At 34.2% G+C, this 20,996-nt stretch overlaps 1 protein-coding gene across 4 annotated transcripts in view; it reads left to right on the forward strand.

The window, feature by feature from the left end:
* Positions 1–20,279, forward strand: part of QSER1 (glutamine and serine rich 1) — a 57,035-nt gene extending 36,756 nt beyond the window's left edge. The window contains exons 4-12 of one of the 4 annotated variants that reach the window (XM_023738063.1): positions 114–442; positions 1,560–1,676; positions 2,256–2,389; positions 3,730–3,947; positions 8,003–8,140; positions 11,303–11,400; positions 14,152–14,304; positions 15,498–15,593; positions 16,631–17,309. In XM_023738063.1, coding sequence (XP_023593831.1) covers positions 114–442; positions 1,560–1,676; positions 2,256–2,389; positions 3,730–3,947; positions 8,003–8,140; positions 11,303–11,400; positions 14,152–14,304; positions 15,498–15,593; positions 16,631–16,771 — 1,424 coding nt within the window. In that variant the 3' untranslated portion in view covers positions 16,772–17,309. Of the gene's footprint in view, positions 1–113; positions 443–1,559; positions 1,677–2,255; positions 2,390–3,729; positions 3,948–7,107; positions 7,236–8,002; positions 8,141–11,302; positions 11,401–14,151; positions 14,305–15,497; positions 15,594–16,630 lie in introns of those variants that run through there. The other 3 variants (XM_023738070.1, XM_023738079.1, XR_002825204.1) reach the window with 3 other exon arrangements.
* The last annotated feature ends 717 nt before the right edge of the window (positions 20,280–20,996 follow it).

A 20,996-nucleotide genomic window follows, 5' to 3' on the forward strand; every position in this document is an offset into this window, starting at 1 on the left:
CCATTTTGATTGCAAAAGTAATCAAGTCTTTTCTTTTTAAACTGTTCAGGTTTTACTAAAAACAAGTAAATGTTTAAATATTTGTATTACTGATTTGCATTTGCTTGTTTTAGTTTCAGAAGCCCTACAGGTGGCAACTGCTAGCCCAACTGCCAGTACTACTGGTACTGCTACTACTTCCTGTACCACTGTGGGTGTCGTCAAGCAAGAACCTCTCTACTCTACTTCATCTACAGTAAATATTCCAGAAAATATAAACTCTGCAGAACCCTCAAAACACGTCGAACATGATGGTCTTCCTTCAAACCAGTTTGCGAAAGGACAGGACACTGTTGCCATAGAAGGTTGTACAGATGAGGAGAACACAGAAAGCGGAGGAGAAGGCCAATACAGAGAGCGTGATGAATTTGTGGTAAAGATAGAAGACATAGAGATTTTTAAGGTGATGTGAATGTTCACAGGTGTAAAGATCACAGTTTGGAGTGCCTATGATAGCCTTTGCAATGACTTCAATAGCATCTAGCTCAAATGGCAGAAAGTTCTATTTTTATAAGTTTTCTAAGTTATCAAAAGTGTTAAAATAATAAAGTCAATCAGGTATTTTGAAAAATAGCTTAAAATAATTTTAACTTTATCTTAGTTTTATGTATTTCTAAGTAGTCAGTGTGTTGCATAAAAAAAAAAAAACAACAAAAAACCTTGTTGCTGTCTGTTGAGCCGAGTCCGACTCATAGCGACCCTATAGAACAGAATAGACCTGCCCCATAGGGTTTCCAGGAAGTAGCTGGTAGATTCAAACTGCAGATGTTTTGGTTAGCAGCCAATCTCTTAACCACTCCATGTTGCATTTAGGTACTAGTAATTAGAGCATTCTGAAATACTAATTTTTTCAAGGTTCTCAACTCATCATATTAGGGGGAGTCTGGAAAAAATGGTTACTTATCCAATTTAAAACTTTAAAGAAAAATAATTGGATTATCATGTAAAAGTAGAATTAGACTTACTTTCATAATTTCAAATTGTAGAACCATGAGTAGAAATGTTACAATTTCATACAAGAAAATTTTAGCTATGTTAAGAAAACCTATTTTTGGGGTTTTTGTTTATTTGCTTTTGATTTTTTTTTAATGCGGGGGGAGAGGAATGGTATTAAAAAGTACAGTGAAGAACATAACATTCAAATCTTCTATGTTTCTACCGATCATAATGAACTGTTGTTAGTATTTGAGCATATTTGTTTGTGGTCTGTTTTTCTATGTATATACTGTTATAAAATTACACAAATAATATATGACAATATCATTAAGGGAAAACATTCCAATCCTTTAAACTATGCAAAAGTGTACTGGGCTACTTTGCATGTTAGTGAGCTCTCTGTCTCTGGAATAATTTAAGCAGAGGCTAAAAAACCAGCTTATAAGAATTATTATGGAAGTTCAGCTAGGTAAGAGATAAAAGGATGAAACAGATAGGTTAAGATTCCTTTCAGTTCTAAGAGTCTATAAATCTAAAATAATGATGCTACTGTTTATAAATGTAATTAATTCTGCTGCCTACAGGAGGCTTTAAAATCAGGAAAAGAACCCCCAGCTATTTGGAAAGTACAAAAAGCTTTATTACAGAAGTTTGTTCCTGAAATTAGAGATGGGCAAAGAGAATTTGCTGCTACAAATAGTGTAAGTAAAATGCTTGTTTACATTAGCTTTCCTATTTTTTGACAGTGATCCTAGGGAAAATAGATAATTTAAATTTAGATTTATTTTATATTGAGTATTTCTGATACAAAATAGCATAAAATTTTAACTACAAAGTATAGGATAAAATGATTGTCTGATTTAAAAATGAAATCAAATGGGTAAATGCAAACTGCTTAAAATTAAATACTTTTTTAGTGTTAACATTTTTTTATAAAGGAAAGGAATTAGAATTAGTCTGTAAAGGGTTCAGATGGACTCAGAGGCTCTTATATTATTAGTCAGATATCCTGATTTATCAGAAGACTGACAGAAGTTACTCTTTTGTATTTATGTAGCTGTTCAATAGCTTTGAGTGAGTTAGCATCTGCTGATGAGCCAAATGAGATGGCTCCTACATGTGGGCCTCCAGTAAAGAATGAACATGGGATCATTTTTATTCAGGGTGAAATTCTAGCCAGAGCTGCATTTTGAATGGCTATGTGATGGTCAATCAAGTCAACAAAGTAGTATTTATGTACGGATTATACAATTAATAATTCAAAGTGTTTTCTTCCTTAGTACCTTGGGTATTTTGGAGATGCAAAAAGTAAGTACAAAAGGATATATGTGAAGTTCATTGAAAACACAAACAAAAAGGAATATGTCAGAGTGTGTTCCAAAAAGCCAAGAAATAAGCCATCACAAACTATCAGGTATTTATTTTCTTATCTACCTATGTAGCAATTATTAGAAGGCTTATTATTGATGATGTCATTGTACAAAAATTACATCAATTAAAGAGACCTGAATTTTTTCATTATATACAATTCTGAAAATTCAGTGCTTGATGCATTAAGTTATTCCTCTTAAAGTAATGAGGCAGGCACTGTAAAGCTCATGGCCATCTGCGGTGGTATGAGTTCCCTTTTCTTTCCGTGAGTGTTTCTGCTGTCAGTCCAATGTAGGGAAAACATTAGATTTAGAGACAAAATGTCTGAATCCAGCACTTTGCAACCTACAGTAAGACTAACCTTTCTGAAGCCCCTTTTTTTTTCATCTAAAAAAGAAAATAATAATGCCTTTTCCACCTACCACTGTGTCAAATTTAAAATAAGATAAATTTTGAAAAGGCAGTATGAGACCTACACATTACTAGACAAATGTGCAGTAGAATTATCATTATGATTAATGTGACTCCTGGGGTGTCTGGAGCATGAATCTGGAAGATAACTGAACTAGCCAAATTCCCTGTAGTCTATATAGGAAATGGGGTGTGGCCATAGATAACTCTCAGTCTAGGGCCAGGGACCAAAAAAAACCAAAACCCGTTGCTGTAGAGTCGATTCTGACTCATACTGATCCTACAGGACAAAATAGAACTGCCCCACAGGGTTTCCGAGGAGCAGCTGGTGGATTCGAACTGCCGACCGTTTGGTTAGCTGCAGAACTCTTAACTACTGTGCCGCCAGGGAGGTCTAGTTTAATTAAGATTCCCATCTACTGGAAGCAGCCTACTTTATGTTATGGTGGTATTTTATCTACTCATATCTCCAGGACCAGCACAGAGCAGAGCTTCTTGAGGACTGTAGGACAGATGTAGTTGCGTCTCCACATCAAAACCTGGCACAACCAGAGCCTGTTAGAGTTCTGAGTCAGAGTTAAATGTGACCACTGGGGTTTATCATGCATTACATCTTTAAGCCAATTGATCATCTGTTGTTCGTATTCTCTGGATGATTCCATAAAGAGAGGGGAGGAACGAAGAGAGAAGAGGGATTGAATTACTACCCCCTTGATAACTATGGGGTCACTATGAATCAGAATCAACTCTATGGCGATGAGTTTTTAATAACTGAATATTGAATGTCAGTAGTTAAAGAATTCACAGTTCTTTGGAAATCACCATTGGAGATGTGTAGGATTTGAACTATAATTTTGAGGTGTTGGTGATGTAATTAGTCTTTCTTCTTTTGTGATTCCCTTATTTATTCTTCTACTTTATTTTAGTTTGACAAAATTTCAGTGTTAACCAAGTTTGTTTGTAAAATTGCAGAACTGTTCAGGCTAAGCTGAGCAGTAGCAGTAAAACTTCTGATCCTCCAACACCAAAAGCTACAGCTACAAAAGCCCCTTCCATGAAACCCAAAGTTAAACAACTAAAAGTAAAGGCTGAACCACCACCAAAAAAACGGAAGAAATGGAAAGAAGAATTTTCATCATCCCAATCTGACTCATCTCCTGAAGTCCATTCTAGTAGCAGTGATGATGAGGGTGAGTTCTCTACGAAATAAATATTTTGATAATTTGAGATTATTTACATGAATGGAGGGGAGCAGTAATATTGACAATTCAAAATTCATTTATTTTTCAGGGTGTTTATCCACCTAATTAAGTTCTGCTTAGGCTTTTATGAAAATAAATTCACATTCCCTGAGCACATCAACTGATAGTGCAGTTGACCCACACATGCAACCTTGTAAAATAGAAAAGTGAACTGAAAGATGACCTTTTTGAGTTCTAGCCTTAGTAATGCCAATTATCTCACCTCTTTGGGTAGGACAGGGATTAGATCAAATGATTACTAAGAGCCCTCTAGTTCTAACCTTCTGCGTCTAAGTTCATGCTAAAAGAAAAGCCTAGGAAACAGCAATTCTAAAACTGTAGTTAATAATTATATAGTAATGTATTTTATATATTATATATATATATACACACACACACTACTATATATCTGCTACTGACCAACTATGTGCCCATAACTAAGCTAGGTATCTTCTCTGTCCCTTAGTTTTTTCCCTTTTATAAAATGAGAAGGTTGAAACAGATCAGTAGTTTTCAAACTTTTTGATCTTGGAACCCATTTACCCTCTTAAAAACTATTAAAGCCCCCAAAGAATGTTTGTTTATGATAACAATAGTCTTATCACTATTGATATTTACCATATTAGAATTAAAACTGAGATAGTTGTAAAACATAATAGTATACCAGCACACATTCCACTGGCTGTCAAAGCTTGGTGTGTGATATATGCAAGAAATTTTGAGCAGTTCTGTAGTCCAGAGCAGGGATTGGCAGACTATGGCCTGTGGGCCAATTCTGACTCACACATTGTTTTTGTAAATAAAGTTTTATTGGAACACAGTCATGCCCACTTGTTTATATATTGCTTGTGGTTGCTTCTCCACTACAGAGGCAGATTTCAGTAGTTGCTGCAGAGACCATATGACCAGCAAATCCTAAAATATTTACCATCAGGTCCTTTACAGAAAAAGTTTGCTAACCTCATTTCTTCTAGAGTATAAAATTTAAGATAGGGAGGAAAAGATGAAGGAATCATATAAGGCCCTGTATGCAATGCTAAAGCTAAAAAGTATGGGATTCTGTAGGCAAAGGGGAGTCCATGGAAGGGTCTAAGTGGAGGAGAGTACATGATGAAATTTGAATTTGAATTACAAGACATCACAGTCCAGGCAGGAATTGAGAATCTGAGCCTAAGTAACGGTAGCAGTGAAGGAGCAGAGGTTACAGATGTGAGAAATTTAGGATGTAAAATTGGCAGAACCTGAATGATAGATTGGGTGTCGGGGTAAGGGAGAGGTTGATGTCCAGGATGGTTTCCAATGCTGTAATGTAAGTACTGTTGCTTAAGAGCCAATATTAGAGGTTAATTTAATAGAAATATTGTTAGTTGCCATCTAGTCAATTCTGACTCATGGCAACCCCATGTGCGCAGAGTGGAACTGCTCCATAGGGTTTTCAAGGCTGTGACCTTTCAGAAGCAGATCACCAGGCTTATCTTTCAAGGCACCTCTGGGTGGGTTTGACCACCAACCTTTCAGTTGGTAGTTTAGCGCTTAACCATTTGTGCTACACAGGGACCCACTTAATAGAAAGTCATAAAATGTCTCCTCTAGTGCAGCAGTCTACTTTAAATGTACTGTTTTAACCTACTTACGAACGGTTGTACTAGAGTGTACGTCTCGGAATTTATAAAAAATCAGTGCTTTGTGTATGTATAGAAACCATTATGTGTTATTTCTGCAGTTAGCAGTCCTGCCTCCTGCTTATAATAGGTTCTGAATTTACACTCAATTATACTGCTTCCTCAAATGACAATTAACTTCCTTTCCATTGGTAACTTGAGTGACCACTAGGTGTCACTAGTAGTTAAGCAAGCATTTTTAGTGCTTTTAAGAAAATAAATATTGATAATAAAAGCAGATTTACAGGCTGGCAGTTTTCAAAGTCTTTGTTTCAGGACCCCTTTACAATCTTCCAATTTATTGAGTATCCAAAAAAAACTTGTATTTATTTTGGCTATATCTACTGGTATTTACAAAATAACAAAGCAGAAATTTTAAAATATTTATTTAAAATCAATCTATTACCTATTAACATACATTCTTAAAAAACTATACTTTTCAAAACTAGCAATATTTAGTGAGAAAGAGTCACAATTTCATATCTACTTCAGCACTCAGTTTGCTGTTCTATGTTGTTTTGGTTAAAGTATATAAAGAAAATCCAGCCTCACATAGATATGTAGTTGAAAAGGGAGGGATATTTTAGTTGCCTTTTCAGATAATTCTGGATATTTTTCTTTGATACTCAAAACGTGATGAGTGATAGTTTGTTGAACTTTTCTTGCTCTGTTACATTAAAATCTATTGGTTTATCTTGCTCATTGAACGCATCTTTTATCCATGCATGATTTTATAACTTTATGCATTGATCATTTGGAAAATACTAGTTCGTGTGCAGATCTTCCAAATGTTCATACATTTCATTTTACAGTATCAAAATAAAAATACCACCACTGATCTCATTAATGAAGTCTTTAAATGCTGGGAAACTCAAGCTCACACTGACAGATGCAAGTCTTCTAGAATTCTAGTTTTCATTTGAAACCCAAATTTTATCATTGGCAACAAATTCTGTCAGCTGTTTCCTTGAAGTGACAGATTCACTTCACTGGTTTTTAAGAAAATGACTGCCAAGAATCCAAGCCTGAATGGGCATAGTTTGTGTCTGTCAGGCATTCTTTCAAATAAAAATAGTGCTTCCTTGAAAAAAAGTGGGTAGTTCATCTTGTAACTCAATTTCCCATATGCTCTTCCTGGAGATGATACCCATCATAATTTGCAGCATCAGTGCTTTATGTGTACTTCCCATTTCATCACACAAAGTATTAGAAAGACATTTACTCAGTCTTCATAAGAAATGCTTAAAGACCTTTAACTTCAAAATCATGCTAGCTTGATTTTAATGCTTCTATAAAATTAGGAAGAGGTTTACTTTTCAGTGCCCCCAGGAATTTAAAAAAGAAAAAAAATTTACTCAAGAGTGGAGATTTAATAAAATTAACTTTGACTGCTTCATCAAGAACTATTCTTCAGTGAAACTGGCTTTTTTCTTTTTTTCTTCTGCAAGTGCATTGCAGTGACATGACTACTAGTACAGTTTGGTGCCATTGTCTTGACTCATGCTAAGCAAGGCACCAGCAGTTTTACCCAACATTATTTTGCACCATATGTGCAAATGTCAACACAGTGAAAAAGGCAAGTAACATCTAATCTTTATTATGAAAATAGTTTTGACATCGAAGACCCCTGAGTAACCCCAGGAGTCCATGACTTAGAACTGCTGTTAATAGGCTGTGATAATAATTATGTATTTGAATGTAAAAAGTCACACTTGAGATAAACTTTTAATTTTGCCATCTTGCCAGTGAATTTGAATGAAATTTTCTCTATGCATGGGTTATGTTCACATTAAATTTTTTAATATGTGCTGGTCCCATACCAGAATTTTATAATAATTTAAGTGTAGAAGCAAAAAAGAACAGGTATTAACTAATATTTTAGCTGTCTTGTGGTTTCTTTACTACCTGATGAAGATAGAGAAAGCATCAGGACTAGAGTAGCACCTTCTGGCAGAATGTATCTGTGGTAGAGGCCAGAGGAAGAGAAACAGGTTCCTACTGGGCCTAGGTCTCCAAATGCTGGTCTGGTGTTGGGCTCAGAATCACCTGGGAGACTTTAAAAAAAAATGTGTACGCTTCGTCACCACTACCACCACCATCTACAAGAGATGCTGTGACAACAGATCCAGCAATTTTTTTTTTTTTAAACTCCATTGATTCTGATGTGCAAACCAGCTTTGAGAATCTCACCTAGAGTATTTTTAAAGCAATGTGGGAGAACTTTGAATCTGAGGAAATTGTGTCTACAATTTTTTATATGTTTATGAACTCTTGTTATAAACAAAAGTACTTTTAAATTTGTCAGGAGGGAAAATTTAATATTTCATTTCTTCCCCCTGCCAGAATTTGATCCTCCAGCTCCCTTTGTCACTCGTTTTTTGAACACAAGAGCAATGAAGGAAACCTTTAAGAGCTACATGGAATTGCTTGTTAGCATTGCCTTGGACCCTGACACAATGCAAGCCTTAGAGAAGAGCAATGGTACAGACTTCTAAGTAGTACTTTCTAGATTCTTTTTTTTCTATTCTTGTCTATTGTTTATATATGGTTTGTAATTATATACCTATATACTGTCCGTACAAATTCATAATATCTTGATTCTGTAAAATGGGTCATTTTTCACACATTGTCTGAGTAGTTCAACTTCAATTATATTGTATGTATTTCTATTACCTTTTCCACTGTTGGGAAAATTATGTAACTACCCACCAGTTTCTTTCAATTCTAGAATCTTTATTATTCTCATAGTATTTCACTAAGACTGCATTACATGAAACTAGAGTTGAAGGTTCAGATGTCAATATATTCTGTTTTCCAGTAATTGGAAAGATGAACTAGATGATAATGGTATAAAGATCAAAATACTATATTTGTGTCTTCAGTGAAAGATACATGACAGAGAAATTATTTCCTAATTAATTAAAGCAATATATGCACTGGGTTATACCCATTAATATTATGCCTTTATTCTTTTGGTAATTTTTTCTTTTATTAAAACAGGGACGAAATTGGTATATGAAATAAACTGGTAACTCATAGATCTAATCTTGTTCAGTAATTTTTACCCTTCCGCTACTATAGCATTCTCCAGTGCCAAGGAAAAGAAGAAATAAAAGAATTAATAAACCAGTTTCCTTTACCCGTCTATCAAAATGAGTGGTGTCAGTGTAAAATCAAAAGATAGTAAAAACAGAGTAATCAGTAACAAATATAATTCAACAATAATACCTAATAATACATACTGTTTTATAATTCCACATACTTTAACATACATTATTTTTATTTTAATCCAAGAACACCTGAGAGGGCAATTTCGTGGCTGAAAAAAGTGAGGTTCAGAGAGGTTAAGTGACTTGCTTAAGGACCCACACTTGTAAGTAGCAGAGAAAGGATTAGAATCCAAGGTCTAATTTCTAGACCAATGCCTTTCTTACCATATTATCAGACAGTACTCCCTATATCAACCATTTTAGGGTCATGTGAAGCTAACAGGACCTTAGAGATTACCTAGTCTAAAACATTTATTTTGTAGACTAAAGTATTAAGAGAGTAAATGTGTTTCCTAAAGTGATAGAACACTGAGTGGTAGAAGAACCAAGATTAAGACCCATATAGATATCTCCCCAGGTCGGCACTTTCCTTTTGCAATTAAATCTTTCCTTTCTCAATCAAAACTCCTTGCATCATAAAATGTACATCTCTTAATAGTGGTCATTTCAGGGTAGCAATGTTTGGAATGATTTTTTTCTATTATTGCTTATCAGTGTTTTCTGATTTTTCTCCATTTAATAAAAGGAAGAAAAATTAAAAGATTGTATTTTAGAACACGCGAGGGGCACAGTTATGGAAACTTCTTATGTACAACCAAACACCTTCTGGGACTAGGCTTGAAGGCTAAGGACCATAGACTCAGGGGACATCTACGTCAATTGGCATAACATAGTGCATAAAAACAATGTTCTCCACCCTACTTTGGTGTGTAGGGTCTGGCATCTTAAGAGCTTGAGAGTGGCCATTTGACATACAACTGGTGGTCTCCTCCATCCAGAGTAAAGGAAAGTGAAGAAAACCAAAGACTCAAGGGAGCAATGAGTCCAAAGGACTAACAGACCACATGCATCACAGCCTACACAACCTCAAGACCAGAAGAACTGGATGGTGCCCGTCTACCGCTACTGACTGCTCTGACTGGGATCACAATGGAAGGTCCTGGACAGAGCGGGAGAAAAATGTAGAACAAAAAAATTAAATTCATTAAAAAAAAAAAGACCAGACTTACTGGCCTGATAAAGTCTTGAGGAACCCCCGAGACTATGGTCCTGAGACATCCCTCTGACTTGGAACTGTAGCCATTCCCAGAAACCACCTTCCAGCCAAGCAATAGACAAGCCTATAAAATCAACATGACACCTGAAAAGAATGTGCTCTGTAGAACAAACAATTGTACGCGACCAAAAGGGCAACACTGCCCAAAAGTAAAGATGAGAAGGCAGGAAAGGGTAGAAAAAAACAGACGAAAGGAAACGGGGAACCCAGGGTGGAAATGAGGAGAGTGTTGACACAGCAGGGGGATTGCAACCAATGTCATCGAACACTTTGTGTACAATTTGTTGAATGGGAAACTAATTTGCTCTGTAAACTTTTCCCCTAAAACAATATTTTTTTTAAGTTATATTTTAAAGTAATCCACAAAAGCTTGTTCCTGTGAAATATAAATTTTTATAGTATTTTAATAGATTTAATTACCACTGGAAAGATAAAACTGCCAGGTGTATTGCAGTGACCTTGGAAAGTTTTTTTCACTAAGGACTTTCTCTTCAGTATGAGGAGGTGCTCTTTCCCAGATCACTCTGCTTGTGTTTGTATTCCAAGTATATAGTCACTTTATTCAGCTGTGAAGTTAGTAACCTAGATTCTGATGGTTGTATATACATTTTCAGAAAAGTCATTAAAGGCAGTTAGTTTATATAACATAGTACTATGCTGATAAAGAAATAGTCTAATAACCTAAAATATTTAATGCTGCACCAAAAGCAACCTACACTCTGAAGGTGCTTTTGAAAGAGTGTAAGGTACACAGGGGTAAAAAAGAAAACAAACTTTTGGGTAGAAATCGTTAGCATACCTTTTTTACTCTCTTCTAAATTATTTGACCCTTCCTTTCTTTTTCTGACACTGGATGTTGATCATTTTTCTGCTTTTTCTTTGCCTGAAATTGCAGTGAATTGAGAATACCCTTTGATCATACTATTTTATAAAATTTTATAATGTTTTATGAATTTATATTTTGTCATGCTGTTATTATTCAGATTTTCAGATGATACATGAGGTCTGGAAAAATGAGGCATCTTGCCCAGTAATCACATAGCTGCCATCAGTTCTAGTGGCAAAGATAGGGTTAAAACCCAGGGCTTTTGATCCTAGTACAGAGTATGTCTCATCATCATACTAAGCTGCCTCTTTCTCACTTGCTTAGTCTTTGTTCAGAAAGCTTCATGTCCAATTTTTTGTGAGCAGTATTTTAGATAAGCCAATGAATTTAAAGTGTTTTAGAATATTAATGTTTTGAGAAACAGTTGGATTTTTAACAAGTTTTTGTGTTGATAGTTTTTCCTGTTACAATAAATGTTAATGTTGTTTCAGATGAGCTACTTTTGCCTCATATGAAAAAAATAGATAGCATGCTGAATGATAACCGAAAGAGGCTTCTTCTCAATCTTCATTTGGATCAGTCATTCAAGGTATTTCCTTATTAGCAAAACTCAGTGGTGATCATAGTCTGATTGGAAGGAAAATTTATGAAAGTCATTCTTAGTATAACAAAAATATTTCACCTAACAAACATTGGGTTTTTATTCATTGTAAGTCTGTTTAGTGTGTATTTTATTAAGCAAATTCTTAGTGTTAATTATTTGCTTTTCTCTGCTTAAAGATCTCTTTCAGGCATTTATTTTAATCTAGTATTTATTCTACGTAATTTCAAATGTTTTCTAAAAGTGTATCTTTTAAACTATTTCAATCTTGTTTTTCTTTTAAACCTTTGCAAAATTTTCACATTTTATCTATAATTAAAACTGGCCTTTTGTTACCAGTTTTCAGAGTTCCCTTTACTTGCCCGACTTATCCAATACCTCAGAAAAAACTGATTCTTACATAATGGTAGGAGATACATAGGTAATGTAATTATATCTGTTAATATATTTTGGCACTATGAACTAAACAAACAAACGGCTAATCTAAAATCAGAAAATCTGTCAAAGGAGCTAATTAATATTTGAAACATTTCCAGCTTTTCTTATTAAAAATATAACACTTCCACATCTAGAATCATTACCTGGGAGAAGTTTTTTATTGATGGTGATAATGTTATACATTTCTGTAGCTTTTTCACATCTCTATTTTATCTGAACGCCACATGAAAGTGAATATTGACTTCATTTTAACTAGGTGAAAACTGAGGCTCTGAGATTGAGTACAAAGTTAAGTTCAAAGTTAAACAGCACCAAGCTGTACTAGTAGTCACATACTTGAAGGGGTAAAACAAATGGGGGGGAAATGCGAGAAGCTGGTAAGAAGCTGAGTACAAAGAATTTAGTCTCCTGACTCTTAGTCCAGTGTTTTCTACTTAACTGTAGCCTTGAAATGGAATATTCTTTGGGGAAATGCCATATTTCCTGGAGGCAGGGTAATGTTGTTAAATAGGTGTTTTCTAAAAATTTGCTCAATCTCAAAACTTATCAGCTTTGACTAACCATTTTAGAAATGGCAAATCCAGTCTCTAGTAACATATTAAAATATGCCACCAGTTGAGATTTAATAGATTCAGTAAATATTTACAGTTTGTGATAGTTTATGATAAACAACTGACAAATTAGTTTACAATTGATAAATTATTGGTTCTGAAATTTTTCTTATAAAGCAGTTTGCATTTTAAAGCCAAACTACACAGTATTAAAAGTTAGAATGATTTGACTGTAAATGTAAAATATTAAGAAAGATTTCCTATTCTTTAGAGATAGTTACCACCGCTTCCCATGACGGTCTTGGTGATTTCAGAAGTCTCAAAGCCTTTGGAAGTTAAGATGTTCTGTCTGTTTTCCTCTAAAATCTGTGTACTTCAGATCATCTTTAGTATCTTGAGCTCAGTAGAAAGATCATTTAAGTTTTTCTTCTTTTTCTCCATTGACCTAGCATTCATTCTTTTCAAATCTGGAATCCCATTTCTAGTCTTTAAATTCCATTTGCTGTAAATAGTATCTCTGGATCCAAAATTTTTCAAACCTGGGCATATTTTAAATGGAAAGTACCAGAGTATATGGTAAAAGCACAAATAATCTGAGAGAGAAAGAAGCTAGAAATTAATAGTAACTCACTCTGATAGGAAATGTGAAAAATCCTGTTGTTAATGGCAAATGAAACGTAGTTCCCTCCTACATTTAGAGCTCAGGAAGAAGTATGTAATCTGTTTAAAAAAGAAGTGGGGGGGGGGCCCTGTTACCAAGGACACAGTACTAGGTGCTGAGAGATAGTATATGAGTTTGGTAAAAGAACAGCCTTGAAGGCTGGAACTGTTTATAAAACAATTAAGCTTATCAAATGAAGACTACCTTTTGAATCATAAATATAATGTAAGTACTTTGCTCCTTTTAGAGTCACAGTAATAAATGATTCTGGTAGCTCAATTTTATTTTACAATATTATAATTACTATAAAACTACATGCATTTAGCCATAAGTATCATTCAGTTATTGTTTGTAGCTTTTCACATCAGGATGAAGCTTTTCATGTCAGGGAAGTAGGTAAGGGCATAAATAATGCCAATGGCTTTTAAAAAATGAACTGGAATTGGTTCGGCCACATGGCCACTGTATTATCAGTAGTAGCTACTGTTGTCATTATGGTCAGAAAACTTAAGCTCTGTTTCAGGATCTTATCCTCAAAAAAAAAGCAAGAAAAGCACCATGGTGCTTCTTTTTCTTCTCTGTTGTCATTGTCATCCAGGATCAGATGACGTCTTTATAGCAGGGGTGGCCGAGTTTCAGGGTGTTAACAGAGGTTTAAACTGGCAGAGCTTTGAAGAAACTTACATATGCCCTTCTTTCCCCTGGCTGTAAAGCCAGAGAGGCATTACTAAACAGAACTTTCAGCCTTGCTCCAGAGTCCCACAGCATGGCATGCTGTTGCTAATGCAGGTCATAGGGTCAGCCCAGATTCAGGGACTCCATGTCTTGACGAGAGGAGGTGCAAAGAATTCGTGACCATGCTTACTTTACCACACCCAGTAGTACTCCCTCCGATGGCTATGTGTACATGTATGTATTTTATATGTATATATTTATTAGACGTTATCAGTACCCTCCACATGTGTCTATATTAATATGTACGTATTAAATAAACACACACAAAACTTTTTTGTTTTTCAAAGAACTCTGAATAACTGGAAGTAGTTTAGTTTCTTCTGATGTTAATTATGTTGCTTCATTGTTTTAAAGAATGCTTTGGAAAGTTTTCCTGAACTGACAATAATCACTAGAGACTCCAAAGCAAAAAGTGGTGGATCTGCTATTTCTAAAATCAAAATGAATGGCAAAGCTTATAATAAGAAAACTCTAAGGACTTCCAAAACAACCAGTAAATCTGCACAAGTAAGTATATATTGACTGATGTAACTGCATTTTCCAGTTGTTAATATAATTCCTACTTAAAACATTGAAACAAGCAAATATTTTACCATGTTTTTGTTAAGTCTGAAGTCTTTTCAGTTAGGAATGAGCAGCTCTGGACTGAGGAACAGGAACTCAGTCTTGTTTATTGTTTTCTCCAGTGCCAAGCACAGTACCTGGCATGTAGTAAGTGCTCACAAATTTTTTTTATATAAACTAATAAGCAGGGAATCATCCCATGCTTGTACATATATATACTTGTTATATAGTTTTTTTTGTCATTGGATACATATCCATAAGTAAATTCAGTATTAATTCCATATCTGCAAAATCATTAAAATTAGAATTCATTCCTCTTCAAACATAAGTTGTTACAGCCTTTTCAGAAAACAATTTGGCAATGTAATTCCACAGAAAAAAATGTATTCTTGTAAAAACACATTCATCAATACATGTGTGGCTTTGCCATTGCAGAATCGTTTGTAAGAATAACCCAGTTATGTACTAGAGTGAGACTGGATCAGTAAAGAGCCACACAATGTAATATTGTGCACTTTTTTAAAAGAAGAGATTCGTTCATTCCTTCAAAAAAAATTTTTTTGAATGCCTGTACAGTGCCAAATATGGTTCTAAGTCTAGGAAATACAACAGTGAAAAATAATAAAAAATCCCTGTTCCCATATAACTTAAGATTCTGAGGAGGGAGGTGCAGATACATGTAATAAATGGAAAGATGGCCAAGTTTTTCTAAAGTAAAAAACAAGTTGCAAAAAGAAAAAAAAGAGTTTCAGAATAATACAGATAGTATGACTCCCTTCCCATTACAAAATTAGTGTTACTAACATGTTACACATCAGAGAAAAACATGGAAGGATATATAACATGCTATTATATGTATCTCTGAAGCAAGGGATTAGAGGAAGCTTTTACTATATAAGTCATCTGTTTCCATAATGTTTAAATTTTTTTGAATAGTGTATTCTGGAAAAAGAATGAAGATTTTAAAATACAATTTAAATTCTTATTTTGAATAAGCCTTTTACCCATATTAATACAAGCAAATAGCTACCCAAATAAGTCATTTTCAAGATTGTCATTGAGACTTTTAATCCAGTGTTTTCCTGAAAGCCCAGATGCTTCATGAAATGTATCTGTAAACTTTCTTCTTTTTATAGGAGTTTGCTGTAGATCCAGAGAAAATACAGTTGTATTCTTTGTATCATTCACTCCATCATTATAAATATCATGTTTATCTGATATGTAAGGATGAGGTAATGTCTTTATTTTTTCATTTATTTAAAAAAGAAATTGTTTTTCTGAACTTTAAGGAGACTCAAGCTATAGTGTTTTTTTTTTTTAAATACTTTAAAGAGAATTGTTAAAAGTGTGTGTTTCCCATATTCTCCTGTAAATAATGACTAGGAGGTTTATTGTTCTGATTCTGTCTTATGTTTTATGCTCAGATTAATCTGAGGCTCACCACCTCTTGTAGGAGATATAATTGGTAATGTTTTTAAGCTGTTAGTCATTGCTTTACATTGCCATAACAAAAGGTGTTTTACTGCATTTTGTTCTTTCATAATGTGTAACGATCCTCCTTTAATTCACTTCAGTAACTGCTTTAATATCTCACTGTCTGCCTTATCCCACATAATTGCAGAGAAATGGGTCTTTGTGCCTTGCTGTGAAGAAATGAAAGTTGATTGTAACTTTAGGTATCATTAAATATTCATTGCTTACAAATTATATATGACATTAATACCACTGTTTGGATAGGATATAAAGGTTAATATCCTTAGGCAGTTTAAGTGGTTGTAGATAGTACTTATTACTTTACATCTGATCAGCAGTATCAGTTTTTTAATTAAAAAGAGTTAAGTTGGCCCAAAGCCATACCTGATGTGTTTGACAATGGTATGGGAGGATGTTCATAAATCCAGTTTCTATCTAGCAAAAGAGAAAGTAAAGGCAGTGATGCAAAATATGCTGACAATTTTTACAGTGCTCTGAAATGCAGAATTTACTCCAAAATTTGTAATTCAGCTTTTACCACAGTTGGAAGGAATTGAGAAAGTCTGGGCCACTTTTTCTAGTCTTCTCCACCCCATGGGGCCAAGATGAAAGGATTGGTCTTTACCCAAACTTAATCTGAAATAAGCATTCTCTGTGGAAAGGGTAAATTTAAAAAAAAAAAATCATTACTTATAGGTGAATTAATAAATCCTCTTTTCATTCAAGATATAGAAAGAATAAGCCCTTGTAGAGAACTTAAAGTGATAAGCTAATGTGGCAATTTTCTTTATTTTAGATTTCTTCTGTGCAGAAAAAAAATGAAGATTTGGGACAGGAAGAAATTGTTCAACTTTGTATGAAAAATGTAAAATGGGTGGAGGATCTATTTGAAAAATTTGGAGAACTTCTGAATCATGTACAGCAGAAATGTTCATAATATTGCCACAGAATCCCATCTCTTTTATAGCACTAATGAAATGGCGGAAGGGGTGGCAAAGAGGGGCCAGGTCCTCAGATCATCGAATGTCAGGCAGTGAGCTCCTGCAGGTGTGCCTGCTTCCGCCCTGGAATTCGCATCGTGACCTCTGCTAAAGGACCGTGGTGCTGCCAATGAAGTTAGTCCTTTGGAAATGGACCTAAATCCCACCACATTTTTATCCTAATGAATGAATGATTTTTCTATTTTGTAAAACATTGGGTAACTGAGTTTTATTTTCAGAAATGTTTTTTGACAAATGATGAAGCATGCACTAAATATAATTCTTCTTCATTGCTAAAGAGATAACACTTAACTTGATTTTTTTTTCACTCACTCTGGCTAAACACCAGAATGAAAGAGAAGTGGCAGAAAGCATACATTTGCATTTATGTCTGGCCACAAAATGGAAAGTATTGTACATTATGTAAACAGATCTGGTATGATGTGACATTCTGTATAAGAATATCTCCAATTTAAAATATAAAATTCAGAAACTGCATTCTGCTTTACGGACTCCTTTTAACATGTTCAGGAAACTGGATGTGGAATTGGTGCAATTCTATGACTGCTTTTTGTGTCAAATTATATTGTGATGAAAAAAACAATGACATACTATTTTTCCCTATCTCAAAGAAAACTATTTTCCTTTATACTGTTTTTTCCTTTGGAAAATTTTTCAATTGTACATTTTATCTCACTAATAGATGTATTTTTCACAAGGAAATGTTGTGGTTATAATTATGTTTGCTATATCTGTAATACACTTTTCATTATTTTCAGTAAATCTTAGTTATACGTTGAATTTCTATTGTAAACTCTATCTTGAGATAACCATTTTTGTTCATACAGATTTGCCTCAGTGTTATCCAGAATATGCATTCAGTACTAGAATTAGTTTAGCTTTATAAATGAGGTTGTGTTAGACACTGCAGTAATTTTTTAATTCATGAAAATAAATTTCTTACTGAACTAGCACTTGATTAACTGATTTGTTGAAGTAAAAATCTAACCACATTATACATTTTGAAGAATAAAGTTGATGATTAGACTGTATGCAGTGTTAAACATAGCTTGCCTAACTCTTAGAACTGGAAGTGGTGGAGCTCTCCTTTTGGTGCCTTTCCAACCTTTATACATGCTATTGTAGCTTCCTTGAGTTCAGTAGTTAGCGATTCAAGTAGTTTAGCTCAGACAGTGAATGTATTAGGTTCAACATGACCTTGTTTTTATTTGCATTTGCCAACAGGATGCCTTATTTGTTTGGGAAAAAAAGACTAGTGTCATTCTAAACTATCTCCTTTTTTTAGGATTCTAAAAAAGTTGTTAATCATCATACTTTTGCTTATTTTACCACCATTTAGTGCCTTAAGTCCTAAATGAAAGAAAGCAGTGTTACTGCTCAATGCCCAAATAAGACATGTATATGTGGATATTGCTATTGTCTTGACTTTGAATTAACAGCCAACTTCTTATATTTAAAACCTCAGCAAACTAGCAAAGAATTGAAGGTAACATGTGACTTGATTTGAGGGAAAAAAAACACTGTAGCCTTGGGTAAAAAATTAGTATTTGGATTTGAGTTAAGCTTACATACTTATTTCTGATGGTTATCTTGTTAAAAGCAATAATCCTTAATACTTGTACCTGCTATTAGACAATAAGATACTCAGTAATGGAAGTTTCTCTCAAGAGTTCAATGTTCCATTTCTGAAAGATTTTTAAAAACCTGCATGGGCAGCTTATTTTGAAAACAGAAGTAGCCTATTAGATTCATTTTACCTGACTCATAAGAAATGCAGAATATCAGCAGTGGGCGCATCATAAAATTATTTTTGCTAAGAGGAGAAGAGTAGGAAGCAGCCATATTTCTTTCTGATAGTACTGACTCTGGACAGAATTGGTTTCTTTCATTTCCAAACTGCAGAGTAGAGAACTATATCTTCTAGTAGTGTTATATGTATACGTCTTTACTACTCCCCTAGCTTACTTTCCTGAATCCCTGGTGGTTTAAATATTTTTGAAAGCTGCCTTGCATTCAGGTAACTTGAAGTAGATGTTTGAAATCACTAGCCACATTTTCTTCATGGTAAGCCCCATGGAAAACAAAGATATTGTTTCCTGTAGAAAATAACCCATTTCCTTTTGAACTGCAGTTGCCCTCAAACTGTTTGCACTTGTATTCAATTTAGTAAAACAAGTGTTTTCATAAAATTTGGGGCCAATTCTATGATACTGCCTCAAGGAGACCCTGTTGTTTTGTTGCACTGTCTTCTCTCATTTGGTCCATATTGCTTAGACAAAAAACATCATTCTCAGGCCGTAGAGAAAAAGGGGACTATTACGACAACCATACATAAGTCTTCTCTTTGTATGAAGTTAAATAAATACCTAGCTAGTTAGCATTTACATTTCTTGCTATAGAGTTTGAAATTTATGGTATAGAAATACTTTAGATTGTAGCGGTAAAGAGGTAAAGCACATGTTGCCACAACCCAGGAAACATTTTAAAGAAAGACTAGATTTTCCTACCTACAGAGATTTGAAAACAATTTAATGTAGAAAATTATTCTGTGTTGGGTGTTCATTTCTAGTTCTGATTAGGGGTTAGAGAGGGTCCTTCCTTGTTTTCATTTTCACTACATCCCAGTTTCCATTCATTTGATCCTCTAATGAAGTCATACATTTATAATGATTCTATTACACTATTAAACAGGAAACACTGGTAAGATGGAAAAATCTTATTTTAAAATGTTTCAGAAATTTTCCAGAAGTAACTTGAAATTTCTAAAACTCAAAGATGAAATTATGTAGAGGGACTCATGCATTAGAACTGTTTTCAAAGCTCTCCCCAAAATTTTTAGTCTCATTTTTCTTTTAATAAACATTTTTCTTCAAAGCAGCTATATTCTAACCTATAACCTTTGAGATATACCCATAAAACCAGTATAGCAGTAGTATTTTTGAAGATTTCCCAAAAGTTGCTTCACATTGCAAGTTCTGAATTTTATTGTATTTGTAAAAACATTTTTTTTTTGTTTTAAATTATATTTCCATCTGTTTCTTAAAAATGCTTTTCAAATAGAGTAAAATATCCCAGGATAACTGCTTCTGTGTCAGTGGCACTTGACACATAACTACACAAATGAACAATGTACACTATTGGTTGTGCATTATTTTACTTGTACAACTTTTGGCATCTATGTTCACAAATGCATGTTTTCAAAAAATCACCTTTATTTATAAGTGACAATAATTGAAGTTAAGGATACAAAGAAACCTTCTGCATCTGTAGCCCAGAGTTTCAAGTGGTCCATAATGCAATGTATGGAAATGTGAAAGACAATTTTGTGTATTTGTTTATTACTAACTCAGATCATTAAAATGAAAACAGTTTTTTAAACAAAATCAAAATGTTTGGTTTTTTTTTTTTTTAAAGAATTAAAACAGTTGGAAGCAGTATTAGCAAAAAGCATCATCATATCACACAGAGTTCCTATGTACAAATGGTTCATCATTTTCTCAGATGATTATTTTAAGTCAACATTTGATGAATTATACAGCCTTAACTGATAATCTGAAAATACTTAAGAGTTTCTGTTTTAAGATACAACTCTTAGTCCTTTTCCACCTATCAAGGATTATAAATCCATCAGCTAACACCTTTCTAATTTTTGTTTGGAACCCCGGTGGCCTGGTGGTTAAGAGCTCGGTTGCTAACCAAAAGATTGGCAGTTCAAATCCACCAGCCGCTCCTTGGAAACTCTAGGCAGCAGTTCTCTGTCTTTCAGGGTTGCTATGAGTCGGAACCAACTCAATGGCTCCTAACAACAACAATTTTTATTTGAAAACAGTGCATAGTTAGAAGTAACTGTTAAATATCAAGATAATGTTTTTTAACTATTGCATAACTATTAAGTGGTTAAGCACTCAAGTACTAGCTGAAAAGCTGGCAGTTAGAACCCACCCAGAGGCGCCTCAGAAGATAGACCTGGCAATCTGCTTCTGAAAGGTCACAACCTTGAAAACCCTATGGAACAGCTCTACTCTGCACATGTGGGGTTGCCATGAGTTGAAATCGACAACTACTGTTGACTGAGTAGGTTAAATATATTGTCAGCAGATATTCTATGTTGTAATTAGTTTGGGATGTAAAAACACTTCATTTATTTCACACAATTAGAAA

Source organism: Trichechus manatus, unplaced genomic scaffold (assembly GCF_000243295.1).
Source record: "Trichechus manatus latirostris isolate Lorelei unplaced genomic scaffold, TriManLat1.0 scaffold00006, whole genome shotgun sequence".
Lineage (NCBI taxonomy): Eukaryota > Metazoa > Chordata > Mammalia > Sirenia > Trichechidae > Trichechus > Trichechus manatus.